The sequence below is a fragment of the Colius striatus genome, chromosome 1, assembly GCF_028858725.1.
Source record: "Colius striatus isolate bColStr4 chromosome 1, bColStr4.1.hap1, whole genome shotgun sequence".
Classification (NCBI taxonomy): domain Eukaryota; kingdom Metazoa; phylum Chordata; class Aves; order Coliiformes; family Coliidae; genus Colius; species Colius striatus.
In genome coordinates, this window is record NC_084759.1 from 24,376,173 (window position 1) to 24,399,683 (window position 23,511).

The 23,511-nt window shown below is 40.0% G+C and overlaps 1 protein-coding gene across 1 annotated transcript in view; it reads right to left on the reverse strand.

The window, feature by feature from the left end:
* DCLK1 (doublecortin like kinase 1) overlaps positions 1 to 23,511 on the reverse strand; it is a 253,678-nt gene that overhangs the window by 16,721 nt on the left and 213,446 nt on the right. Inside the window, exons 9-15 of the mRNA XM_062020438.1 lie at positions 22,883 to 22,940; positions 22,042 to 22,161; positions 14,737 to 14,883; positions 8,598 to 8,731; positions 7,833 to 7,910; positions 7,092 to 7,188; positions 5,184 to 5,264 (exon numbers count right to left, since the gene is read on the reverse strand). Coding sequence (XP_061876422.1) covers positions 5,184 to 5,264; positions 7,092 to 7,188; positions 7,833 to 7,910; positions 8,598 to 8,731; positions 14,737 to 14,883; positions 22,042 to 22,161; positions 22,883 to 22,940 — 715 coding nt within the window. The remainder of the gene's footprint in view (positions 1 to 5,183; positions 5,265 to 7,091; positions 7,189 to 7,832; positions 7,911 to 8,597; positions 8,732 to 14,736; positions 14,884 to 22,041; positions 22,162 to 22,882; positions 22,941 to 23,511) is intronic.

The window sequence follows — 23,511 nt, forward strand, 5'->3', positions numbered from 1 at the left end:
TTTCTTGACACAAAAGCCTGCCAAACATTTGTGTCATCTTGTCAAAGGACTGAATTGCGGAGAAGACAAGTTACCAAGACTGCAGTAACGTGTCACTGGTGAAGCACCACACCCACAGTGGCAACGTGCCAGACACACACAGCTTGGGCTCCGGCTGCTAGATGAAGTATCTTGCAGCTCAACTTAAGATGCAGCAATAACATACATGGGAATCACTCAACTAAATATTCTTACCAATGTTGGTGCTACCTGCTGTTTAGTGGTCATCTTTTTCTGGTATTATTATTAGTCTGAGTGCTTTATAAGCAAGCTAATGTGTCTTAGCTGGCTCCTGGAATCACTTCAGCCAATAAGAAAACAGATAGGTAGAGAGATGACAGCTGCCTAACTACATACAAAACAAGCTGCTCCACAGTCTACAAAGGCAAGAAACCTATCATATTCACCAGAATCAGCAGGGTAAATTGTAGAACTGGAGAATGGGCTAAACATTATTGACAATAACTTCATCAGGTTGCTGAAATGGGAAGGAAGTCAATGCCCAAAGAGGTTAACTGTTCCTTTTCCCTATTTTATCCTTTTGCTATAGGAACTACTTCTTGTAACGGGTTGCAATCACAGAATTTAGTCTCAGATTTAGCAGACAGGACAAGATCTTTTAAAGATGATTATTGATATTTGGTGCACAACTCTTGGAACTTTAAGAAAATGTTGACTGCTGAAAGTAGTGATCTTCTGAGCATACCTTAGAAGTTGGGCCGTCAAAATTCTTTGACAGTATGAAAACTCTGGCGCACAATTTGAGTTTTATCCTGGACAATGTAAACTCCTTGGGATCTTAAATATATTTGTGGTTTTTTAATCAGCCTCCAAAAAATACCTTTCATGGTCTATTTGCAAGAAATCAATGTTTTGTTTTTTAAAGAGGCAGAGGTCTTGGCATTGATTCAGTAATTAATAAACACTGTTTTCATATTTGCTCTGTTCTCTATGGCAGGAGATATTTCTGCTCAAAGGAAAATGAAGCATCAAAAAGATGGAATGAAGTTCAAGATTCTCAGCCTCCTACTGCCCCGAAGCACTCGGATCCATTTCACAAGCTAGTCACAAGAGCTTTACTTTCCAGGTCTAAAAGCATCAGATGAATAGGCTATTATACAAATAACAGCAGAAAATTAGAGCAAATAGATGTGCTGGAAAAACTTTTGGACTCTGTTTCCTTTAAGGCTTACAAGGAAATTTCGCTTTGGGCAGTGTCCTAGGGCGTAACCAAAAGCAGCGCAGCTGCCAAGAAAGAAATGTCTTTTTCAATTAACTTCCCTACAAATGTTCAGCTTATTGCTATTTACTGCTTGGTTATTCATTTCTTTTTCACACAAATTTCCAAGGCCAGACATGGTTAAAGAAATATGCAAAACTTCCAGTTTCCCCAATTCTTTTTGGGCTGGTGTGTGCCACCTTCCTCCTCTAGCAACAACACACCACATTTTGTATTGATTATTTTAACAGAGAAGGCCTTACAGAATGCCATCCATCCCTTTCAGCATTTAATGCTCAATGCTGTATTAAGAAGTATTTACTACTTATACAACAAAAAGAGAGTAGGTTCATCCTGTAACTTGTGTAGTATAATTCTGGTTATCAATATCATCAATGTTTAAAATGCCAGACCTAAAGCTTCCAGTCTCTTCTATAATTCTTTAGTTTTGCAAAGAATTTGAGCAGGTAAAGGAAAGAGCTGGGGTCCCTGTAGGGGAAGTATAAACTGATGGATTTGTTGTACTGCATAGGAAAGTCCACTCCAAACAAACTAAATGGAGGGGGCAAGGAACTGCTGCTGAATTGCATTTAGAAGTCAAGATCTCCATCTGTGGCAATGGCATGTAGCCAACTTCTTTTCAGGTTCTGTTTTTTTGAATTGAAAACAGCTGGGGTATTATTGACATAGGAACTGCTTTACTGATCTGACTCTGACCATAACAGGTTTTGCAGTTTCCAAGAGGATTCCAGCTATTTTTATAGCAAAAACTGAAACCGAAATGAGGGCTGGCTCCTACTGAAACTGTCAAAGCACATTCCAGGAATCTCAGCGATTTACCAAGTAATCACATAGTAAGCAGCTATAAAGTAGAATGGTTATTTACAATCCACAAAATGGTTTTATATAGTGTAAGCAGTTACAGCACCTCTATCAAAGGTTTGATCAAAGAGAGAAAACGTTCCTTAAAACTGTTGAAGAAAACACACGCCTGGTTTCCAAGCCAGCTCTCCTATCCAGTATTTTATGTGCAAGTTTACCGCTCTATGAATAGCTTCAAAACAAGGAAAGTCCACCATTTGATGCCATGGAAAAGTATTTAAATAGGTTACCTGGGAAAATGGAGTATTAGGTGAAAAATCCATGTTCCCTTTCTTCTCAGAAAGACAGCATTTTACAAAAGTTGCTCATAATTGCCTAGGTAATTTTGACACACAGATTGCAGAGCTTTATTTAAATGGGGATGAATATATCAATTTTCTGTCCTGAGGCTGGAAAAATGAGGCACAGGGAGGTTGTATGTGACAAACTTGCAGCTGGTCAAGCTGGAGATGGCAGGAGGATGGAAGCACAGATCTGACACCAGTGTATCATTCTGTAGGCAAGCAGGCTGTCATTGCTAGGCTATCTACTGCATACTTCCCAGACCCACTTCAGTAAAGTGTCCTTTTTCATGAAAGCATTTAAGCACCTGTTTTAACTCAGCCATGTTCTTATTTCTCCTGAAGTGAACTAGGATTTTCGTGCCATCAAGTTAATTTTATGCCTGATATTAAGCGTTTCCATGTGTGATGCCTTGAACCAGGAGAGACTTTTGGAATGTGTTCAAGCACTTTACTGAACTGGTCCCAGTGCTGGCCTTTCTCCTTCCAGAAAAAATAACAGGAGGATACACAAGAGAATTCAAAAGAGGTTTTGATCTGCATTATGAACTATCATTAGTGTGCTGCTGAAGACAAAATACTGATTTGTCTCAGTTGCTAAAAGCAGCAATTGGACAGAAAAGAAGAAATTACTGAACTGTCATGGAATATTTGATTCACTTATTTATGGACAGAACTGCTACAGGTTTTGATTGCAAAGAATTAAAATCAGCGTTAAACTATAGGAAGCACAACAGAGCTAGACCAAAGGTGAATTGAAAACAGTATCTCGTTTCCAACAAGTGCATTGTAGTCACTGTTTTATGAAAGTACATAGTATATTTAATGAAAAGAAGTAGATCTTGAACTTTCCCTAGTATATCCTCCAGCTTCTGCCAAGCAAGTACTTCAGAACTTTGTGAGCCAAGAGCTGTATCCAGACCACCATATTTAATAGGCACCAATGGTCTCATCTTCCAAACATCTATCAAACTCTCTTTTGAATCCATTTATACTGGCCTTTACAGCATCCTCTGGCAATGAGCTCCATATTTTAACTTAATGCACAGAGACTCAGGAATTTGCCAGGGTGCTTCAGTAAACAGAGCTCAGGTTCGGTTTTTGGAGCTCTGGAGTTAAAAGACTAGCTACTGGCTCCCTTCCCTGGCCCTTCCCATTAGCAACCACTAGTGAGAGAAGGAAGTACATCCTTTGTCACCCGCACACCATCACCACCATGTTACTGACAAAGAGCTCCACCTCTTCTTAATACATTTTGCTAAAATGGTTTCCTAAAATACATCATAGTGTATCTATGTGTCTGGGGGGACCATTAACTGTTTCAGTGTATTTTTTGGAAAAAGAGGAATTAGTGACTACATCCTTATGTGATGTAAACAAGTGACGTTTCAGTAACCTCAACAGCAGTGTGTAGACTGACAATGCTGATGACTGACCCATCTGCTGCTTCTGATCAGTTAATTCTGTCTATTCCTCAGCAGCACTCCAGAAAACCCTACCTGTCCCCCTCCCATGCTGAATGAGAGATACCTCAGTCACCAAAAGGCATTATGAACTGTGACAGAACACTATGTCCAAGGACAGTACCTGGCATAAGGGAAAATTACCATTTCAGCTGCTTGAATGTCATCTCAAAAATGAAAAGATTTTCATCTGATATTGTTCTGGATCCTTGCATTCTTTGTACAGCACAGAAGTGCTCTGCATGATAATAGCATTTACAGTTTAAAAAAAAAATGGTTTGGGTTAAAAGGAAGCCTCCAAGACTAAAGAATATACTTAACTGATCATCACTATTCTGGAAGGCACTTCTATTTAGAAAAAGAGTAACATTTGAGATTACTGTATATTTGAGGTTTTGGAATAGTATTTTAGCGAGAAAAAGATTTTGGATATAGCAGCTGAGGAATGAAATAGTATTCCAGGAAGGACTGCACACTCAAACTTGCAACAAACAAAATGAAGCATTATTTCTTCCTCCTTCAGTTTTCTTTCCCTTCTTGTCTCAATAGTATTTCTTTTCTAAATTTTCCCTTCTGAATTTGAATCTGGATTTTCTCCAATTTTTCCTTCTTGCCATCCAAATATTTTAAGACATATTAAATAGTCTGGAATAGCTAACAAATATTAAGCAGTGTCCTTGTCTCAACATTAAGTAAAGAGAAATCTCTTTATTCACTGCCAGATTTATCCGTGTGCCACTGCACTGATTACCACTCTTATGGCAAATGTCCAGTCACATAGAGACGAGCCAGGACACATAAATAGCTATTTCATGGTAATTCAGATTAAATGGATATGGCTGCACATAAATATATGCATATTTCAATGTCAGAAGCCAAGTATGATTCTAAAGGTTTCCCTGTTTCATACTGGATCAAGTAGGCTTAACACCATGGACTATATTTCAATAGCTCTTAATCATGACTGTCAGATTTTTGAGTCCATCTGATCTTAGGAGAGCAAAATGTGTCACTACATCAGCAAGCTGATTGTTAGAGATATAAATTTGTCAAGTGTGGCTGGGATTTGTTGAAAACCTTGCCCAAAATACTTCAGAGAAAATGTAGCTGAGCATGCATGAAGTAGTGAATACTCCAAGGTACGTTATGATATACTAAACTGTAACCCAGCTTATTTCCAGCTAAATCTGCGGTATTTTTAGAATGTGCTGGCTACAAAAGGGCATAGAAAGGACTTGACAGAAAAGAGCTCAAAGGTGCCAAATTCGAAGCAGCATCTACAAGCCTGAAAATACTTACATTAACCCATGGATGCTCAAGAACTTGCAAGGCTGAGAATCGCAGATCTACGTCTACTTGAAGCATCATTGTGATAAGTTCCTGAGAAATGGAATACTAGGTCAAATGTGAAGAACATTTTTAAAGAACAAACCAATATTTCGTTCACTAAAGTGCTCTTCAACTGATTATGTAAGAGTGCTCAAGGAGAGAGTGAACTACCAACTGCAGAAATACATTCTTTTAAAAAGAAGAACAACTATGAACTCCTGAACTTCAAGATGAACTTTTAAATCAGTATCTAACAGTACCTTGAAAAGCTAGAATATTGTTCTGAGTTACAGTTCTGTAGCCACTGTTTAAGAGAAAAGCACTTAATATATTATGTAGAAAACAGATGGTCACATGAAATTAGGTTAGCTTCCCGTTAACAGAAAGCCAATTCCTCTGTAGGAAAAAAGCCAGAAAATCTAGAATTATACTTTAAGCTCTTGTATAAATGACATAAAAGATATTAAAACCCCCCAAACATTCAAACCCATTATTTTTCATCCTCGGATTACCTCTACGATTACCTAGTTCTCAATTAGCACACAAATAAACATATATTTAATTCCACCAGTGAGTGGGGTGCACAGAAAACAGGATGGCAGTATAAAAGTAAATAAAAGGATATCACTGAAGACCAAAGTTAATAATCCTTAGTGAGAAGGAGAAGTCAAACAGAAATTTAAGACTGAACTATCTGGAAGAAGGAGTTTCACTGGAGAATTCCATTGGCAAAGGTCTTGCAGAGTTCTCATTAATTATATTATGAAATAAAGTCTGCTACAACACAAAGACGTGATTTAGAGGAATTCTTCCAACTCTATGACTCTATCTCATTCACTAACCTCATTAGTTAATAGGCTAAAGTGCTAGTCTTGATCACTCTCCACATATCTGTAAAAGCAGGATGTAATTCTCCAAAGAATGGAGATTCAAAACACAGAATGCTACTCTCATTACTTGCATCCACCTCCAAATTTCTCTTTTTGTGACTATTTCAACATTGTCATGCTGAAAGAAATAGGAAGACAGTTTTGACTGGATTTGCCTTACAGTCTACTGAAGTAAATTGGCAGAAATCAAGCACTTATCTACATGATGACCATACAAGCAGTTTTATGGTTTTAGCTTTTTTTGGTTTTACATACACGTAAGTATTATCTCTCTCTATATATATATGTTTTATACACATCTAATATATAGAAATATATATACACACTGTAGTGAATGCCAGCCAGATGCCTAGAAAATCACTGAATTAAACTGTTGCCCCAGTGCAAAGGTGAGTTAAAAACTTGATCTGCTCTGCATATATAATGAACTCTGTCAGGATCTGTGTCTGAAAAGGATTGCGTATGCCTTAGCACATCTCAAGAGCTACCTCCCTTGTGTTATGTGCCAAGAGGCTATGGCCCATGAACTGGTGGTCAGAAGAAGTCTGTGTTTCTTACCACACTGACAACAATAAGGAGTTCCAGGCAACGTGAGGCCTGGTTCTTTGACAGAAAGAAACAACAGACATATCATCTAATGGGATTAGCAAAGGGAAAACAGCCTCCCTATAATACTATTATATAATATTTGAAGGCTCCAGGTTGGTACCTGTTCCCTATCCTAAGTACATATAAAGCACAGTCCCAGGGTGCTTTCAAGCCAACAAGTGTAGGTCAAGCAAAGTTATTTAAAATTTTTCTTGGTCACTATGAGCTGCTGGTGTCTGTTGCATAAGACATCGCAAAGAGATGGGGACCACTTCAGAACTACCAGGAGCCTGACAGACAACATACATGTCAAACAGAGTACTGCGGAAGGATAACATGGATTAGATACTGACACTGTGAATAATATTGGAGAAGAAAGTATCACAACTATAAAACCCACCTTTGCGGAGTCAGAGACGTTGTCCCAATATGGAGATGGAAAATCCACCTGTCCCATCAAAATCTGATCAAAAAGCACTTCTTGGTCATCTCCACTTCTGTAAAGTAAAAACCAACCACAAAACAACAACAAAACCCACAAAGAAATTATTTCCAGAGCTGGGTTCAATAGGCTTCTTGAAATTTCTTTTAATTGGTGATCCCTTTGTATGCTTTTGGAAAATGTTGTTTCCCTCTAAGCATGCAACCATGGGTGAAAAAGGTGAGATCATAAAACAAAGTGTATTTGTTACGTTCTTTCTGAGGCAACCTGCTTGGACTTAGGATTGTCAACAACTTTGTAATTGCTTTCACGGGTAGAAAAGATCTGACATATCCTTATTAAGTGGCTTACATTTTAGTTACCTTTTACCAACCACAAAATTTGTTGTATTTGGTCCATGAAAGAAGATGCTTATTTCACTGTATTTTAAACATCAGGCAAAGGAACTCAGAACCCGTAATGGAGGCTCTTGTTTTGTAATGCAATGAAGTTTAAACTAAAATAAACAAACATGAGACAGAGATTTTACAGTAAAATCACAGACATTTATGGGGTTTGTTTAAATTACTATGCAGAGCCCAGGAAAAAGCCAAATCCTACAAACAGAGAACTTTTCCAATGGGAATCTCTGCGCTTAATGCAAAAGCAACACAGGGACCATTTCATAGAACAAAGATAGTTGACTAGATCAGTCCATACCCACGGAATGGAGGAAAGCCACAGAGCAGGATGTAAGTAATCACACCCGCTGCCCAGATGTCCACCTTCAAGCCATACCTAGAAGTGTGAGACACATAGTTAGAGATATCTGACTCCTATGAATTACAGTACCAGAACAGAGGAAAAAGAGTTATAAATAATTTCTTCTATTTTCTCATCTTAACTTTCTCTGTGTTCTACCTGCCTATCCTAATTCTGCTTTCATATCTTTTTGACATTTACATCTTAAAACTACTTCAGATCAGAAAGTCGACTTGTAGAGAAGATGTGCTGTGTTCTTGAGTTAGACAGTGCTGCCTACCAACACAAAGCCTGAAAAAATGGCACTTGCTGCTCAAGTCAGCAGACATTTACTCTGTGGAACAAATCAGAAGAAGAGGGCAGTGTGTGATAATGAAATAAGATCAAGTGAACAGTAGCAGTCTCTGGGGACAGCTTGAGAATTAGCTTTATAGTATCTGCAAATGGCTAGTTAGTAACAGTGTTAAGCTGAGAAGCTTGGGGCCAACAACTGGCATAGGATATATAATATAACTCCAAAGTTGTCCCTGCTCTGAGCTAGTTTGGACAAGACAGCCTATAGAAGTCTGTTCCAACTAAATTGTTCTAAGAACCATGATTCTGCACCATATCCAAGCAACAGCAAGCATAAAAATCTTAATTGCAAGAACTCCTGTGTGGCACGCTGGTGAGAACGTGCTCTACTGTATCCACATCAATGAATAATCACTACAGGTGATTTACCCAGTTTCAGCAATGATTTCTGGAGCTACATATGTTGGGGTCCCACAAACAGTATATAAGGGTCCATCCACAATTGTTGCTAGGCCAAAGTCTCCTAACTTCAGGGACTTGCTTCCATCTTGGTGTTCATAAACCTAAATCAGGAAGAAAATTCAAAGGTTAACAGGACCATCAAGGTAACTACAACATATACTAACTTTCTGAAATGTTCCTTCTAATTTAGTGTTTTTTCTCTTCCTTACCTACAACATACTTCTCTGCATGCTTTTAAAATTCACAGATCATTTGGGCAACTTCTCTTGAATATACTCAGGGTGTTTGGGACCCATCTTGCTACCTGGCCAGCAAAGGACATACTACTTGCTAGAAAAACCCAGAAGCTAAGGTCTGACCTTCCAGCAGTGACATTCCTAGGTTAACTCCCCATTGACAGCCAATTCACAGCATAGGGGTTTTGAGTTTTTTCATGTAACTTGCACAGACATTAAAGGCCTTCACAGGAATTTCCACTTCTTGCATAATATAGACTGCACAGGCAAAGTCACAGAATCTTCTGTGAGTATTGAAGTCACAAGACACAAACCTGGCTGGACTATTTCACCCAGAAACACTGTCCTCTCCATATATGACTCATACACCAACCGGTCCATCACCATCAACAGATATAGATAGGGCTATTAATGAGTAAATACAAAAATCCTCTCCTAAAATATAGTCTTCACAGCAGCATAGGTTTTATGGGAGCAAAGGGAGATGAAGATGTGGTCAGAGGATGAAAAGATAGAAATATTAAAAAAATCAGACAATTTTAAAACCTGACTCAATGCAAAAGAACAACTCTAAACCTGCAAACACTCAAATCTTACAAAAAAAATGTTTTAGTTAAAAAAAAGACTAAGATACATCTAAAACATCAGACTGTATGTTTTTCTCTAATCCATTGAGTTCTTGCTTCCCATTTTGAAATCATTTATGATGCAATTTAAAGCTATGTACCAAAAGAGAGCCTTAAAAAATGGAAACATTCTACAGGAGCCTTTCTAAAAGTATACATGTGTCACTATTATTTTGCATCCCAAAACAAAGCTTCATACAGTCCGGCTCACCAATAGTGACATTCTGACAATAATTAGCACTGATGGTGCATAACAATAGAGGATATACTACTTTGCAATTGAAACCAAAATCATTCTTAATACTCATCTTAACCAGTTACTCCTACATCAGAAATTACCTTTATCTACATTTATTGCAGAGGGAAATCACACATTTTTTCTTGCAAAAATATAGTAACTTCTACAATGGGCCTCTGAACAGTTCACTTGAAATCTTGAAGTCTCTTGCCACTGTTTGTTACAGTTATACCATACAGCCTGCCTCCCCCCAGTTACTCTTTTGCTAATGTTAGTCACTTCTAGAGAAAAAAAAATCTCTGTCCTTAATTCCTGCTGCCAGGAGATACAGGCACAAACAGGCAATCAGCATAGGCAAAATTATTCTCCTTTCCTTATGTTATTTTTCATAATACAACTGGATCTTTAAGAGGACCAGAAACTTGATATAGATTCACATTTCTCTGCTCCTAAGAGAAAAAAAAGATAGGCTTATAGAAAAGCACTGGGAAAAAAAAAAAAAAGCAATTATGGTTTTATTAAAAACACAGACTGCTAAATACATCTGGTTCCTGAAACTAAAGAAAGTGCTCTCTGAAATGGCAGTAATAAATCTAATTTCAACAACAGTCTTAATTAAAGGCTAGAGACTAGAGCTTTAAATATTCACTTGCTGAAAAAAATGTAAAGTGTGCTCTTGGACATCAAGAGCTGAATTCAGACTAATTAGCATCTCATATTCTATTTCACATGGTTATCTCCTATAAAACCCTCTCTGAGTTGTGCTAACTTTGTGAACATTCACAAATTCCTTCCTCCAGCAGACTGCACCATCTATGACTACTATATCCTAAAATTTAATTACAGAAGAGGCTTTTTTGCCAGTATTTACCAATGCATAAGGTTTGGTACTGTGCATTTGCCAGTATTTTGCTCCATCTGTTTCCAGGAATCACTTTCCTTGGAAACTACTTCAGCTGACTTGTAAAACTGAAGAGAGTAACTTTTCCTCACCCTGTTATAACTCCATATAAAAAGGAGCCCAATGTGAAGCTGTGGTATGTTACTTGCCAGTCAAGGAATGTGAAAGATAATTTAATGCTCATGTTATTCAGAACAAACACTTTATATGTTCCACTGCATTTAAATATTGAAGGGCAATCAAAGAAATGAGGATTAGTGCAAATTACCCACTATGTAGTGCTTTCACTGTTTTAACTAAGCAATAAAACTGTGTAATTGCACAACAGTAATTGAATGCAGCCACACATAATTGTGTGCCACCATATGTATCCTATTACTATAAAGACTGTCAGTATTTTCTAAGCTGCTCTTGTGATCAGTGCAGATGGCAACAGTCAGAGAAGTTGTTCTCTAGGGTTTATTATATGGCTATAAAGACATCCCATGACTTGACATAATAAACGTGCTAAATAGCAGCAATTATGAAAAATGTTCCAATTAAAACATGAAGACACCCTCTAGAGAAAAAAGAAATGCTCAAAAATCACAGGTATTCAGCATATCCTAAACTCTTGGACAATCAGGTGGACTTTGTATGTCTTGAGGATAACAAGGAACACTTAAGCATTTCTAGCATAGGATGCTGAGACAGGTTCACCCACTAAGATTTATCAGTAGGGTCCATAGCTGATGACACTCTTCAGGTCCGAGAATGAAAGTTACTTTTAGGGAAAAGGGAACAAACAAAGGAGAAAAAGACACAGGTGAAAGGGAATTGCTAACCAGCTCTCCATTATTGCTAAGCTACTACTCTCCATCATTTTCAAACAATCATGGAGGATAGGTGAGGTGCCTAAGGACTGGAGGAAGGTCAATGTCACTTCAGTCTTCAAAAAGGGCAAGAAGGACAACCCTGGAAACTACAGATCAGTCAGCCTCACCTCCATCCCTGGAAAGATCATGGAAAAACTAACTCTGGATGCCATCTCAAAACACATTAAGGAAAAGATGGTTATCAGTGAGACTCAACATGGATTCACCAAGGGCAAGTACTAATAGACCAACCTGATAGCCTTCTATCAGAGAATAACTGGTTGGCTGGACGAGGGGAGAGCAGTGGATATCATGTACCTTGACTCCAGCAAGGCTTTTGACAGCATCTCCCATAACATCCTCATCAAAAAGCACAGGAAGTGAGCTGGCTGAATGACAGAGCCCAGTGGGTGGTGATCAAATTGGAGGTCTGTGCTTCTGCATCCAGTCTGATTCAATATCTTCATCAATGACCTGGATGAGGGGACAGAGTGTACCCTCAGCAAGTTCCCTGATGACACCAAACTCGGAGGACTGGCTGATTCACCAGAAGGCTGTGCTGCCATTCAGCGGGATCTCGACTGGCTTGGGAGTTGTCGTGGTTTAGGCCCATCAGGGAACAAAGACCACGATTAGCCTCAAGTACCGAAGAGGCTGAGAATTGCTCAAGGGCAGGGAGAGCTTAATTGCCGCTTAAGGTACAGGACAAAACGGACCAGGCCACTCGGTTTGGGGAAGAAAAAAAAACCAGAAAATAATTTAATGCAACATCAACTAAAACATACCCACAAAAACCCAAAACATAACCAAAACGAAACAACACAGAGGAATACGTCAATGAAGAGTCCAACCAGCCTTTTTAAGAACACCTTCTTGCCACCCCTCCCCTCTTCCCGGGCTCAGAGCCCTGATCCCGGGGTTTTTACCTTGCCCCTCCCTGAACGGTTCGGAGGGGCAGGCAGTGGGGATCTCAGTCAGTCTGCTCCCAATAGCTTCTGCCGTTCGTCCCTCCTCAGGACGGGCCAACTCCACACCAGTCCTCCCTGCAAGTCCGTGGGGTAGCTCACACACATGGCAGCCCTGCACGGGCTGCTCCGACGTGCACCCATTCCAAAGGCTGCAGCTCCTCTCTGCCTCTCGTGTGGGGCTGCTCTGCGGCGTGCAGGCTCTCCAACACGGCCTGGGCCATGGCCGTCTCCCCACACAGTCCCTCGCCCGTCCGGGCTCACTCACATGGAGCTGCTGGTGGCTCTCAGTCCTGCCACGGATCTCCATAAGTTTCAGGGGCACAGCTGCATTCTCGCCACGGCCTGCAGAAGGGTCTCCGGTCTACTGCTTCTCCTTCCTTCCTCCTTCTCTGGCCGAAGGGTCCGCGTGGTCGCCTCCATCTTGTATCCCTCTTACACCTCCTGACTCACATTTCAAATTCCCGTCCCCTAAATAGTGATCGCAGAGGCGCCAGATTGGCCCAGCCAGGCCGGAGGTGGGTGTGAACCCAGGAGCCGGGGGAGGGTCCGCAAACTCTTTACCGGGTCTTCACTGCAACCCGCTCCCCCTGTTACTAAGCCAAAAGCTGCTCCTTGCTAAACCAGAACAGGAGTTGAGCAGAGAGGTTCAACAAGGACAAGTGCAGAGTCCTGCATCTGGGAAGGAACAACCCCATGCACCAGTACAGGCTGGCGGTTGAATTGCTGAAGAGCAGCTCTGCAGAGAGAGACCTGGGAGTGCTGATTGGTAATAAGGTAAATATGAGCCAGCAATGTGCCCTCGTGGCCAAGAAGGCCAATGGCATCCTTGGGTGCATCAAGAAGAGTGTGGTCAGTAGGTCAAGGGAGGTTCTTCTCCCCCTCTACTGTGCCCTGGTGAGGCCTCATCTGGAGTCCTGTGTCCAGTTCTGGGCTCCCCAGCTCAAGAGGGACTTCTAGAGAGTCCAGCACAAGGCCATCAAGATGATCAGGGGACTGCAGCATCTTCCTTATGAGGAAAGGCTGCAGGAACTGGGGCTGTTCAGCCTGCGGGGGGACCTTGTTAATACTTACAAGTATTTGAAAGCTGGATGTCAAGAGGATGGGACAACTTTTTTTTTTTTTTTTTTTGTAGTGTCCAGTAATAGGACCAGGGGTGATGGACAAAAGCTGGAACACAAAAAGTTCCACTTAAACATAACAATGTGAATTCACCAGCATAAAGAAAACAAGGAGGGAAACATACTGTCATGATCACTTAGATGAAACAAAAGGCAGGCTACAGAAGGCAAGCAGTTCTTTATCAATAGAAAGGTTAAGACCCATATGCCATTTTGCAATTATTTTGCAAATGCCACAAAAACAACTCTTAATAGCAATCTTGTGATACAAAGAACTACCCATACCACTTGAAAGATAAGATAAACGTAGTAAGGCCAAGAGACTAAGGCCACAGATAGCTAATGTCAGAGACAGGATCAGAACTCAGCTAAAGCTGGTTCCAAAGCCTTCCTCTAAAACAGGATTCACTTCTTTCAAAGACCTGATAAAACTTAGAGAATTAACATAATTTGTGAGAGTTAGGATGCTGTAAGAGGTTAAGTGCTGCATCCTTGCTGCTCAGTGTCAATTCAATGTAGGACCTTTCAATACACACAACATTGGAAAAATCACTCAGAAACAATTCAGCTACAATGCAAACAGTGTGATCATTCCTGGCAGTGGGTAATTACCACAGATCTCTCTGTAGGCAAATCTAATCCTCTCCCTGTTGCTCCCACTTCCTGCCTACCTTTCTCTTTTCCCTCAAGAGCTTAACTCTACTATTGTCAGACTTTAGGCATTCAGAGACATGTCACACAACAGCAGCACAAGCCCTACCCCAGACCAAGACTCTCATGTACACTCCCAAGTCACAGCATTAATGAACCCTGGAACATGACTGCTATAATTTCTGCATGCAGCCATCTACAAACACCAGCACATGGGCTGCCAAAGCAGTATCATTTGTCAGTAACTTCTACCCAATATGCTTTTAGCAGTTTCTGGAAAAAGAGGGCAGGCTACATTCTCACACAAAACTATAAAAGCACCTGCCATTGGAGGAACCTCAACTGAAAAAAAACCCATTCCCTGGAAGTTTAATAAGATCTGCTTGAGACAACTTTGCCATGAAACCTCTTCAGCAGGAGGCAGGACTAAACTTGGGGTGTGTTTTAGGAGGGAGAACTGCAGGCTTTCTCTCACACACATCCCAAAAAAAATGAAAGCTGAATCTTCACTTACCAGTAGGTTCTCTGGCTTGATATCCCTGTGGACAATGTTCAGGCTGTGAAGATATTTGATGGCACTGGCCAAATTGTAAAGCATCCCACTGGCATCTCGCTCTGTGTATTTGTTGGTAGAAGTAATAGCATCAAAAAGGTCTCCTCCCTGGAGCAAAATGACCATGGCATATGAGTAACACTGCTTGTGGAATGACTGAAAAATTTAGGAAAGAACGAGGAGCATCATTTATAGAAGAAGAGAAGGAGAAGGAGGAAGAGGTGAAGGAAGGAGGAGCAGTGCAGTTTTATTGCAGCTATAAAGTATGTACTGTAGTGACATCCCTCATAATGGCAGCTGACCATATCAGTAATTCAGAACCATTTCTCATAGTTGGCCTGCGAAGAGGCCAGAGTCTCTTGCATACCATTTCCACTTGCTGCTGCTCTTATGTCCAGCACTTTCCAATCCGTGTGTTCAGAGCCCTTGTTGCAAATTTCTGGCATGTCTACATATTTGCTTGTACCATGCCATGTACCAACCCTTGCCACCCTTTTTTATAATCACAAAGAAGCTGACACAAAATTTTTGTCCAAAGTCTGACTGAACTGCAAATCTGAGTAAAACTCAAACTGCCTCATAAAACTTTGAAAATGTGGGTTTTAGAAACCGTTTTATCTACACAAGAAGTAAAGTTTTTGGTAGCATGATGCTTCTTGCAGCTAATACTGAAGAACTTTTCAGCATATATGTCAGTCATAGAGAAGATACTTAAAAATTAACACTAGTATTTCAGGGAGCTGGCTGACGTTCATATTAAGCCACTATTCATCATTTTCAAGCGATTGTGGAGGACTGGTGAAGTGCGTGAGTACTGGAGGAAGGCCAATGTCATTCCAGTCTTCAAAAAGGGCAAGAAGGAAGGCCTAGGAAACTAACGGTCAGTTAGTTTCACCTCCATCCCTGGAAAGGTGATGGAACAGTTCATCCTGGATACCATCTCTAAATACATGGAGGAAAAGATGGTTATCAGGAGGACTCAGCATGGATTCACCAAGGCGAAACCCTGCTAGACCAACCTGGTAGCCTTCTATGAGAGTATAACTGGCTGGCTGGACGAGGAGAGAGCAGTGGATGTCATCTACCTTAACTTCAGTAAGGCTTTTCACACTGTCTCCTATAACATCCTCAGGAAAGCTCAGGAAACGTGGGCTGGATGACTGGACAGTGACATGGATTGAGACAAAATGCTGGAACACAAAAAGTTCCACTTAAGGAAAAACTTCTTTCCTGTGAGGGTGAGGGAGCCCTGGCACAGGCTGCCCAGGGAGGTTGTGGAGTCTCCTTCTCTGGAGCTTTTCAAAGTCCTCCTGGACGCATTTCTGATCTAGGTGGACCTGCTTGAGCAGGGTATTGGACTAGATGATCTTTAGAGGTCCCTTCCAATCCCTATCATAGGATCCCTCCCCATCCTATGATTTTACAATTCTATTTCACCAGTCACAGAGATGCCAGTTTTTGCCATTTCCACCTTATTGTGCTTTTTAATTCAGTGAAAAGCCACTAATGGTGAAAGAAGAAAGACAGAAAAGAAAGAAAAGAAAGAAAAAGAAAGAGAGAAAGAGAGAAAAGAAAGAAAGAGAGGGAGGGAAGGAGGAAGGAAGGAAGGAAGGAAGGAAGGAAGGAAGGAAGGAAGGAAGGAGGGAAGGAAGGAAGGAAGGAAGGAAGGAAGGAAGGAAGGAAGGAAGGAAGGAAGGAAGGAAGGAAGGAAGGAAGGAAGGAAGGAAATCCTCAAAGTTGAAATGATCTTCATCAGGATCTGAAGCAGCCATAACATTCAGACTGTATTTCCAGAGTTGAGCTGGCAAGTGGGAAGAGGAACATGTAAGTGCTTGGGGAAAGACCAAAAATAAGTTTAAAGAGAGATTAAGGAGAAAGCTTCACAGAATTGAGGACAAAACAAGTATCTTTTGAGAAATACTACTCATCTGTACTGGACTTTTGGCCAAAATCAAAGCAGCACCATAAAGAAAAGACAGAATAAAAGGGAAAAAAAAAAAAAAAGAGAGAGGAGGAAGAGAATAATTCTGCAAAAATAATGCAAACAATCCTTGCTGCAGTCAAAACATCAAGAAAAAAAGTATCACAGGAGACTGTATTTTAAAAAAATAGAAGGTCTGAAGGCAACAGAGAAGTCCCAGCTTTGCCAACTCTCGTGATTTTATTGAGAGTCTCAAGCTATTTTCTGTTTTCCTAAGGATCATCTCCAGAGTAAACAATGTTTTCACTACTTTCACTAAGAGAAAGGAGGAAGGAGAAGAAACAAAGAAAGTTTTACAGGAATCATGGCTACAGAGGAAAAAGTAGGAAAAGACAACCACCAAAGACTCGAACCTGTGGAAATAGATGCTACTTTTTAGAAAATCCAAACAAACTATTAGAAGTCTTGCACTGCTGAGGTGCAGCTGAAGTCTGCCAGGCTGGGTTTATTCCCACTGTAGGTGCAAAACCCCAGCTTTGGAAATTGTTTGCAGACAACCTTTACAAAATCTGGACCAAATCAAAATCTCTTGCTCTGGCTGGTGACTGATCAAGATACATCAAAATACATAGTGTCAAGGAAAATGAGGAATAAAAGGCCAAGCTAAACCAGACAGAGGATTAGGAAGAGAAAGGCCAAATATTTGGCAAAAGTACAATACCATGTACTTCATGGCATTATCTGATCCCTAAATATTAGATATCAGCATGTGGCAAAATATGTGGGATAAATAATCTATCTTCCCTAAGCTCCTTCCTGTGAAGCCCCTGTACCAGCTGCATTTTAACATGAGGTAGTGGGCTAGACAGATCTTTGGTCTTATCTAATACATTCCAGATGCTCAGGAGAAGTGTCAATAACATCAGCAAAGGATCTGCTTCCAAAGAAAATGATCTGAGTTGAGATGTGAGGGGCAAGAAGAAAAAAAGCTGAACCTTAAAAAGAGAAAGGAAAATTCTGGACTCAATTCATAAGAAAAAAGAACAAATGTCTATGTGCAAGAGAAACTTAGACTCAGAAGAGAGAGGCTGCAGAGCACATTAACAGCTGGTCAAGCCAATCTGAAGCAAAAGAATTCTCTCCATTTAAACAGTCAACTTTACCTGTTAAAGTTTCTTGCCAGGTAGTCTACTAAGAAAAGAGAGCCTATATTTAGTCTGCGGGATTCTCTGCAGTTAAAAGAGAGGTGATATCCTGGAAAGAGTTAACAGAGCTGACAGCTATATCAGGCAGAATTACTTTCAGACTTTCCTTTCCCCAAAGAACACTTTAACCTGCAAGGTTCTGCTTAGCCGATTCACACAGCAGGTCACTATCGTTTATTCAGGCACAAGGGGTGAGTTCAGGATGACATTTCAGTCTTAAATCCCCTGTTCTGGAGTGAAGTGGGACCAGTAACATCTGAATGCAGTTTTTATCATCTGTGCACACAAGGAAGTATACTTGGAAGTACAGTAACCAATTATTTATTTATTACCTTGTTATGTAAATGATATAATCTCTCTTTTCTTCTGCAAAAGTGAAATCATATCCTGGAGCAGCAAAAGAAACACTGCAATAAATCTTGCTTGTTAAATTGGCCAAACCCCTGTTAGGTTTGAATAACAATTTTGTTTCGCTGTGTAAAAAGGCAGCCTGCCAGAAACCAGGTCTTTGCTTCCTTTTAGAGGCACCACTTGCAATGTGTTTATATTTGTATTTATGATGTGCTTTTTCTTACACGTTACAAAGCAATGAAGGGCCTTATCTGCCATGAGGTGAGGGCAGTATTCACAGCAGCCACTTATGTCAAACATGTTCCTGCCAATTAATGCAGGGTGGTATTAACTGAAACCGTGCTCTGCAGTATCAAGCCTTCTCTCCCCGAATTTCTTTCCTGTCTGTGAGTTTGATTTAAAGTCAGGTCTTCAGAAGTCAGTCAATAACAGATGGTCAATCAATTCTAACAGTGCACGCTATGAAATGGTAACAGTCAGCAATTGGTGCATTAACAATCAATGTCTTTCCAGAAATACCTTCCCTGGTGCCCATACGGAATAACAAGATGCTTTTTTTCCACAATTAAATATTAAGGAATAGATGTTTGTTTCAAAGAAACGAAGTTGACTTCCCAGGACTAGGATATTTCTTCTAAATTTCTTCTATTATTCCACATAAAAGAAAAGAACATTAAAACAGTGCTCCCTAGGATAGAAAGGAACATTTAAACAGTGCTCTCTAGGATATCTGAACTACCAAGACATCTATAAAGCCCTTCTGTAGTGTAACGAAAAGCATAAGCGTCTTGGTATGCACAGCAGTCCTGAAGAATAAAGAAGAAAGCGTGCAAGAAAATGTGTTTTTACAGAAAGTGAATATAATGGATGGTTTTCTTTATCTACATATTTTAGGCTAGCTATTTTGTAAGAGCTGTCGGTCCCCTCCTCTCTTATTTAGTTGAGTAGGACTTTGATTAAAAATCCACCAGAGACCAGAATTTGAACATTTTTCAAGCACAAATAGCACCGCAGGTTGCACCCATAAAACCAGCTGTATGCTTATATCTCAGCATGTTAGAGAAGGCACAGCTTTTACTTCTTAGCACACCTCACGGGGCCAAGATGAAGGACTTATCAATGGAGGATGAAGCTGTGACTACATTAGATTACAACGCTGTGCAAGAGTATCGAGGTCCCTTTGAACAAGCTCTCATGGACCTACAGTAGCATGGACCTCAGTGAGCTCACTTAACATAGGAAAGAACAGTAATTATGATTAAAATAGTGTTAGATGGCTAACAGCACCAGATTTGAAGCTGTGCTATTTCACATTGCACATTATTTCACATTGCACATTACAATCTTCCTTATGGGGAAAGGCTGCAGAATCTGGGACTGTTCAGTCTGGAGAAGAGGAGACCGCGGGGGCACCTCATTAATACTTACAAGTATTTAAAAGGTGCATGTCAAGGAGACGGGGCAACACTTTTTTCTGCAGTGTCCAGTGATATGACTAGGGGTAATGGACAAGAGCTGGAACACAGAAAGTTCAACTTAAACTTACAGAAAAACTTCTTTACTGTGAGGGTGAGGGAGCCCTGGAACAGGCTGCCCAGGGAGGGTGTGGAGTCTCCTTTGCTGGAGGTTTTCAAAACCCGTCTGGACGTGTTCCTGTGCAACTTCATCTGGGTGGACCTGCTTGAGCAGGGGGGTTGGACTAGATGATCTCTAGAGGTCCCTTCCAACCCCTAAGATTCTGTGATTCTAAGACTCTTGAGTGCAAGAGAGCGCTGTGAATATGATGAAGGTGAGGAAATTCTTCTGGGACTGGTTACACAGGGATTTGTGATGCGGAAGAGTGCCAGTATTTTGGTTTTTTCCTTAGGATTTAACCTCTCCACCAGAGATGACTTGGAGATGCTGAGTATCCCATCAACTCCTTGCTTCTAACACATTCCAGTGTGATTCCTCAGAGCTTAGAGGTGGTGGACTGGAGGGTTAGTGGGACTCTAAGCTTCACAGCACCACTCAAGTAGAGCATCTGGTAGGCTCAGGCCTAAGAGGACAATATTGCTACCTCCAAAGATGTGGAGCATGGTCTGAACTTCTCATGGATAACAAGGCTGTCTCAGATTACCACAAGGACAGGGAAAATCTGTGGCTCTCCACTCCTGAGCCACACTTGACAACCTCCCAGCTCTGCACTGGTAGTATGATTTGTGTCAGTGGTGCTGCCATGGAGCACAGCGGGTAATGGAATAAACCAAAAACCTTCTCATTCTCCTTGCTCTCATCCTCTTTCCCAGAGACTGAGAAGTTCTTTAAGAAACACTTGGACCTGTGATCATCCTATGTAACATCGTGATGAGATGCCTACATTAAGAGAATCCCCTAATCTCCACCTATAAGAAGAGAAAAGCAGATAACAATCTTGCTTGCCTCAATCACCTTCTATCATGATCTCTGATGGTGCCTGTTTCTAACCACAAATAAAGAAGATGCCTACTGAAGGTGACCATGCTTTTAATTTAAGAGGAAGAGATCTGGTTGCCAGGGTGCAGAGTGCCTGATTTGCTCAAAAGTGTTGAGCACACACACAGAACACACCTGCACACAAACTCTGCTGCTGTGGCATGGCTTTGTTGTAACCTGTGTCCTCAATCACTTAAAACTCTGGATTTTTCCCAGGAGTAGCTATTCTCCTGCTGCCCCAGGGGAATGTGCCGATCAAGATGCAGAAATGGAAGTGGCTGCTGGAAAGATCTCCTTCCCACAGAATAGCTAAGGAAGCAAGGAGAATCATTAATCCCATTAGTAAATGTAAAAACCAGGTGTATTTTGATAAAGTAAGCATGGAGGACAAGATTTCCTCAGTGGCTTTCTATCCCAACTTACAATTTCCTCGAACGTATTTTTACCATGTTTTATGCAGTGAAATACTTGTGTATTAGTACCAGAACCAGGAGCTACATTCATACATCTTGCACTGCACTGTTGACAGTATGAGGGCAAGAGATGACTCAATCTGAGTTTCATAATCCAATTTGAACATATAATTCAACCAGCCAGTGAAATAAATGCATGAGATCTGGAAGTTACTATGAAGAAATAAATAAAGCCCTAACTACAAAATATTGCATTCACAAACTTACTTTTCAGAATAGAACTATGCTCTGAAAGCTGTTTTTTCTCTTTCACTTCCACTCTCCTCCAGCTTAAATTTAGGTTACTACCAGGGAAGTAAGCCTAACAATGTGCTTATATAAATCAGCAGAAAAAAATGACAGGTAATATTGTTGGAAATTAACATAAACTAATAACATTTAATTAAACCCAAATTTATCAAGAACACGGAAATTTGAAGGATGGTATTAACAGCTATTCAGGCTGGGTGTGTTTTCAGTTCACCTCAAGGCAGACACCTTTTTTTTAAGATAAAACTTTTTAAAGCGTAAATAAAACCTGTGATCTCCGAAGTCCACGTAGCACTTCCGAGTGTGACTTATACAGAAAGTTAGACAAATATTTTAAATATTTGAAGGTTATAAAAAAAACGTATTTCACAGAGGGTTACACGTCTTTCAGTAGGGTGCTGGACCTTCAGAGACACCTCCCATTCATAGAATCATAGAATAGTAGGGTTGGAAGGGACCAGGGTTGGAAGGGACCTTTAGAGATCATCTAGTCCAACCTCTCATTCTAAATTATTCTGTGATTTCATGAATTTTAGTAAGATTTAGTACCAATAAAATGTCTCAATCTGGTTGAAACAATTCTTAATATGCAGCTTGCCTCAAAAATACTCACCTTTACAAGTTCCATGACAAGGTACAACTCAGTTGGCATGTCCATCTCTTCAATTAGAAGTACAATGTTGGGGTGCTTGACTCGCCTTAAAATAGATACCTCGTTCTGGATCATGTGTTCCTGTCACATAAAAGAAATCTTTATTGGTTGGTGGAATAAACTTTCACAGTGAAAAAAGCTGAGAGAATTGGGATCTGGATGGATTCTTCAGGATTTTTAAAAAACCTCCAGCAATATGGAAGGAACGTGTTTAAAAACAACATCAGTGTGATAAAGTTGAACAGGGAGTAGAACACAGAAAAAGAAATGGAGGAAAAGATCTGTTTCTAATGCAGGAAAAGGTTAGATATGGAAGCTTCTAATTTTTTTTTCTGATGAAGAATCTTTTGATTTAAAAATGTGATGGCATCTTCTGAGAGAATCTTGTTACAGGTTTCAAAAGCTAATAGTCACTTGATATAAAACGGACATCAACCTGATTGACTTTGCATACTGCTTTAGACATAGTGACCAGTGTTGTTATAATTATTGGTATTATTTTTCTGTTTTCTATAACAGAAACATATTTCTATAAACACTTTGAATGATGAAAGTTAGGGGGGGGAGTTCTCACACACAACGAACAAACTGGAGAATCAGCACATGCATCTAGAAAGGCACATTGCAGTCTATTATACTGATCCTCCAAGGGCCTCCACGGCACAGGCAAAGGCTTCAACCACTAAAATGTTAACACAAGTAATAAGACAAATATCAACAGCTTCTCAAACCAATCAGCTACAAAACATTTTTTTGGAAAAAAATTAATTTCTTGGTCTCATAATAATTTTTTTGTACTTACTTTTCCTCTACATTTACTTTTTTTGATTATTTTCAGAGCATATTCTCTACCAGTTGATCTGAGGAAAGCGAGCAGAAAAAAATGCATGTTAAAACACATTGGATATTTTCTCAGTTGAGTTTATATTTGTCATTTGAGCACAGTAGGTCTGGACAAGAATTCTATTCAAGTATTTGTTTTGCCAAGAAACTAAGCCTGGATTTGACTGAAAATGTGAACTTGAGCCAAATTTGTTGAACACATGTGCCTGAGGAAAGAGCTTTAAGCATTTTTTCTTAAAAATGAAGACATTTCAGTGTTTTCAAATTAAAATCACTTGATTTTTTTCTTTTTGTAGTGGTATTTGTTGTTTCTTCGGCAGCTTTGTGTAAAAATATTAGATAGTATTTACAGATCCAAATATTTTAAAAACTAAAAAGTATTGTTTTCTGTTAAAAAAATGACAAGCTACAGAAAATGCATTTATATTTTACTTAAAATCAGAAGCCATTTGTTTGCATATCTGCACTCACAACTGCTACAATAAAAAAGTCAGTCCTTGGAATAAAGATTTATGTGTGCACTAAGTATATAACATTTAGCAGAGTTAAATATGACGTTTATAGGACACAACACAAAATGTTCTGGAG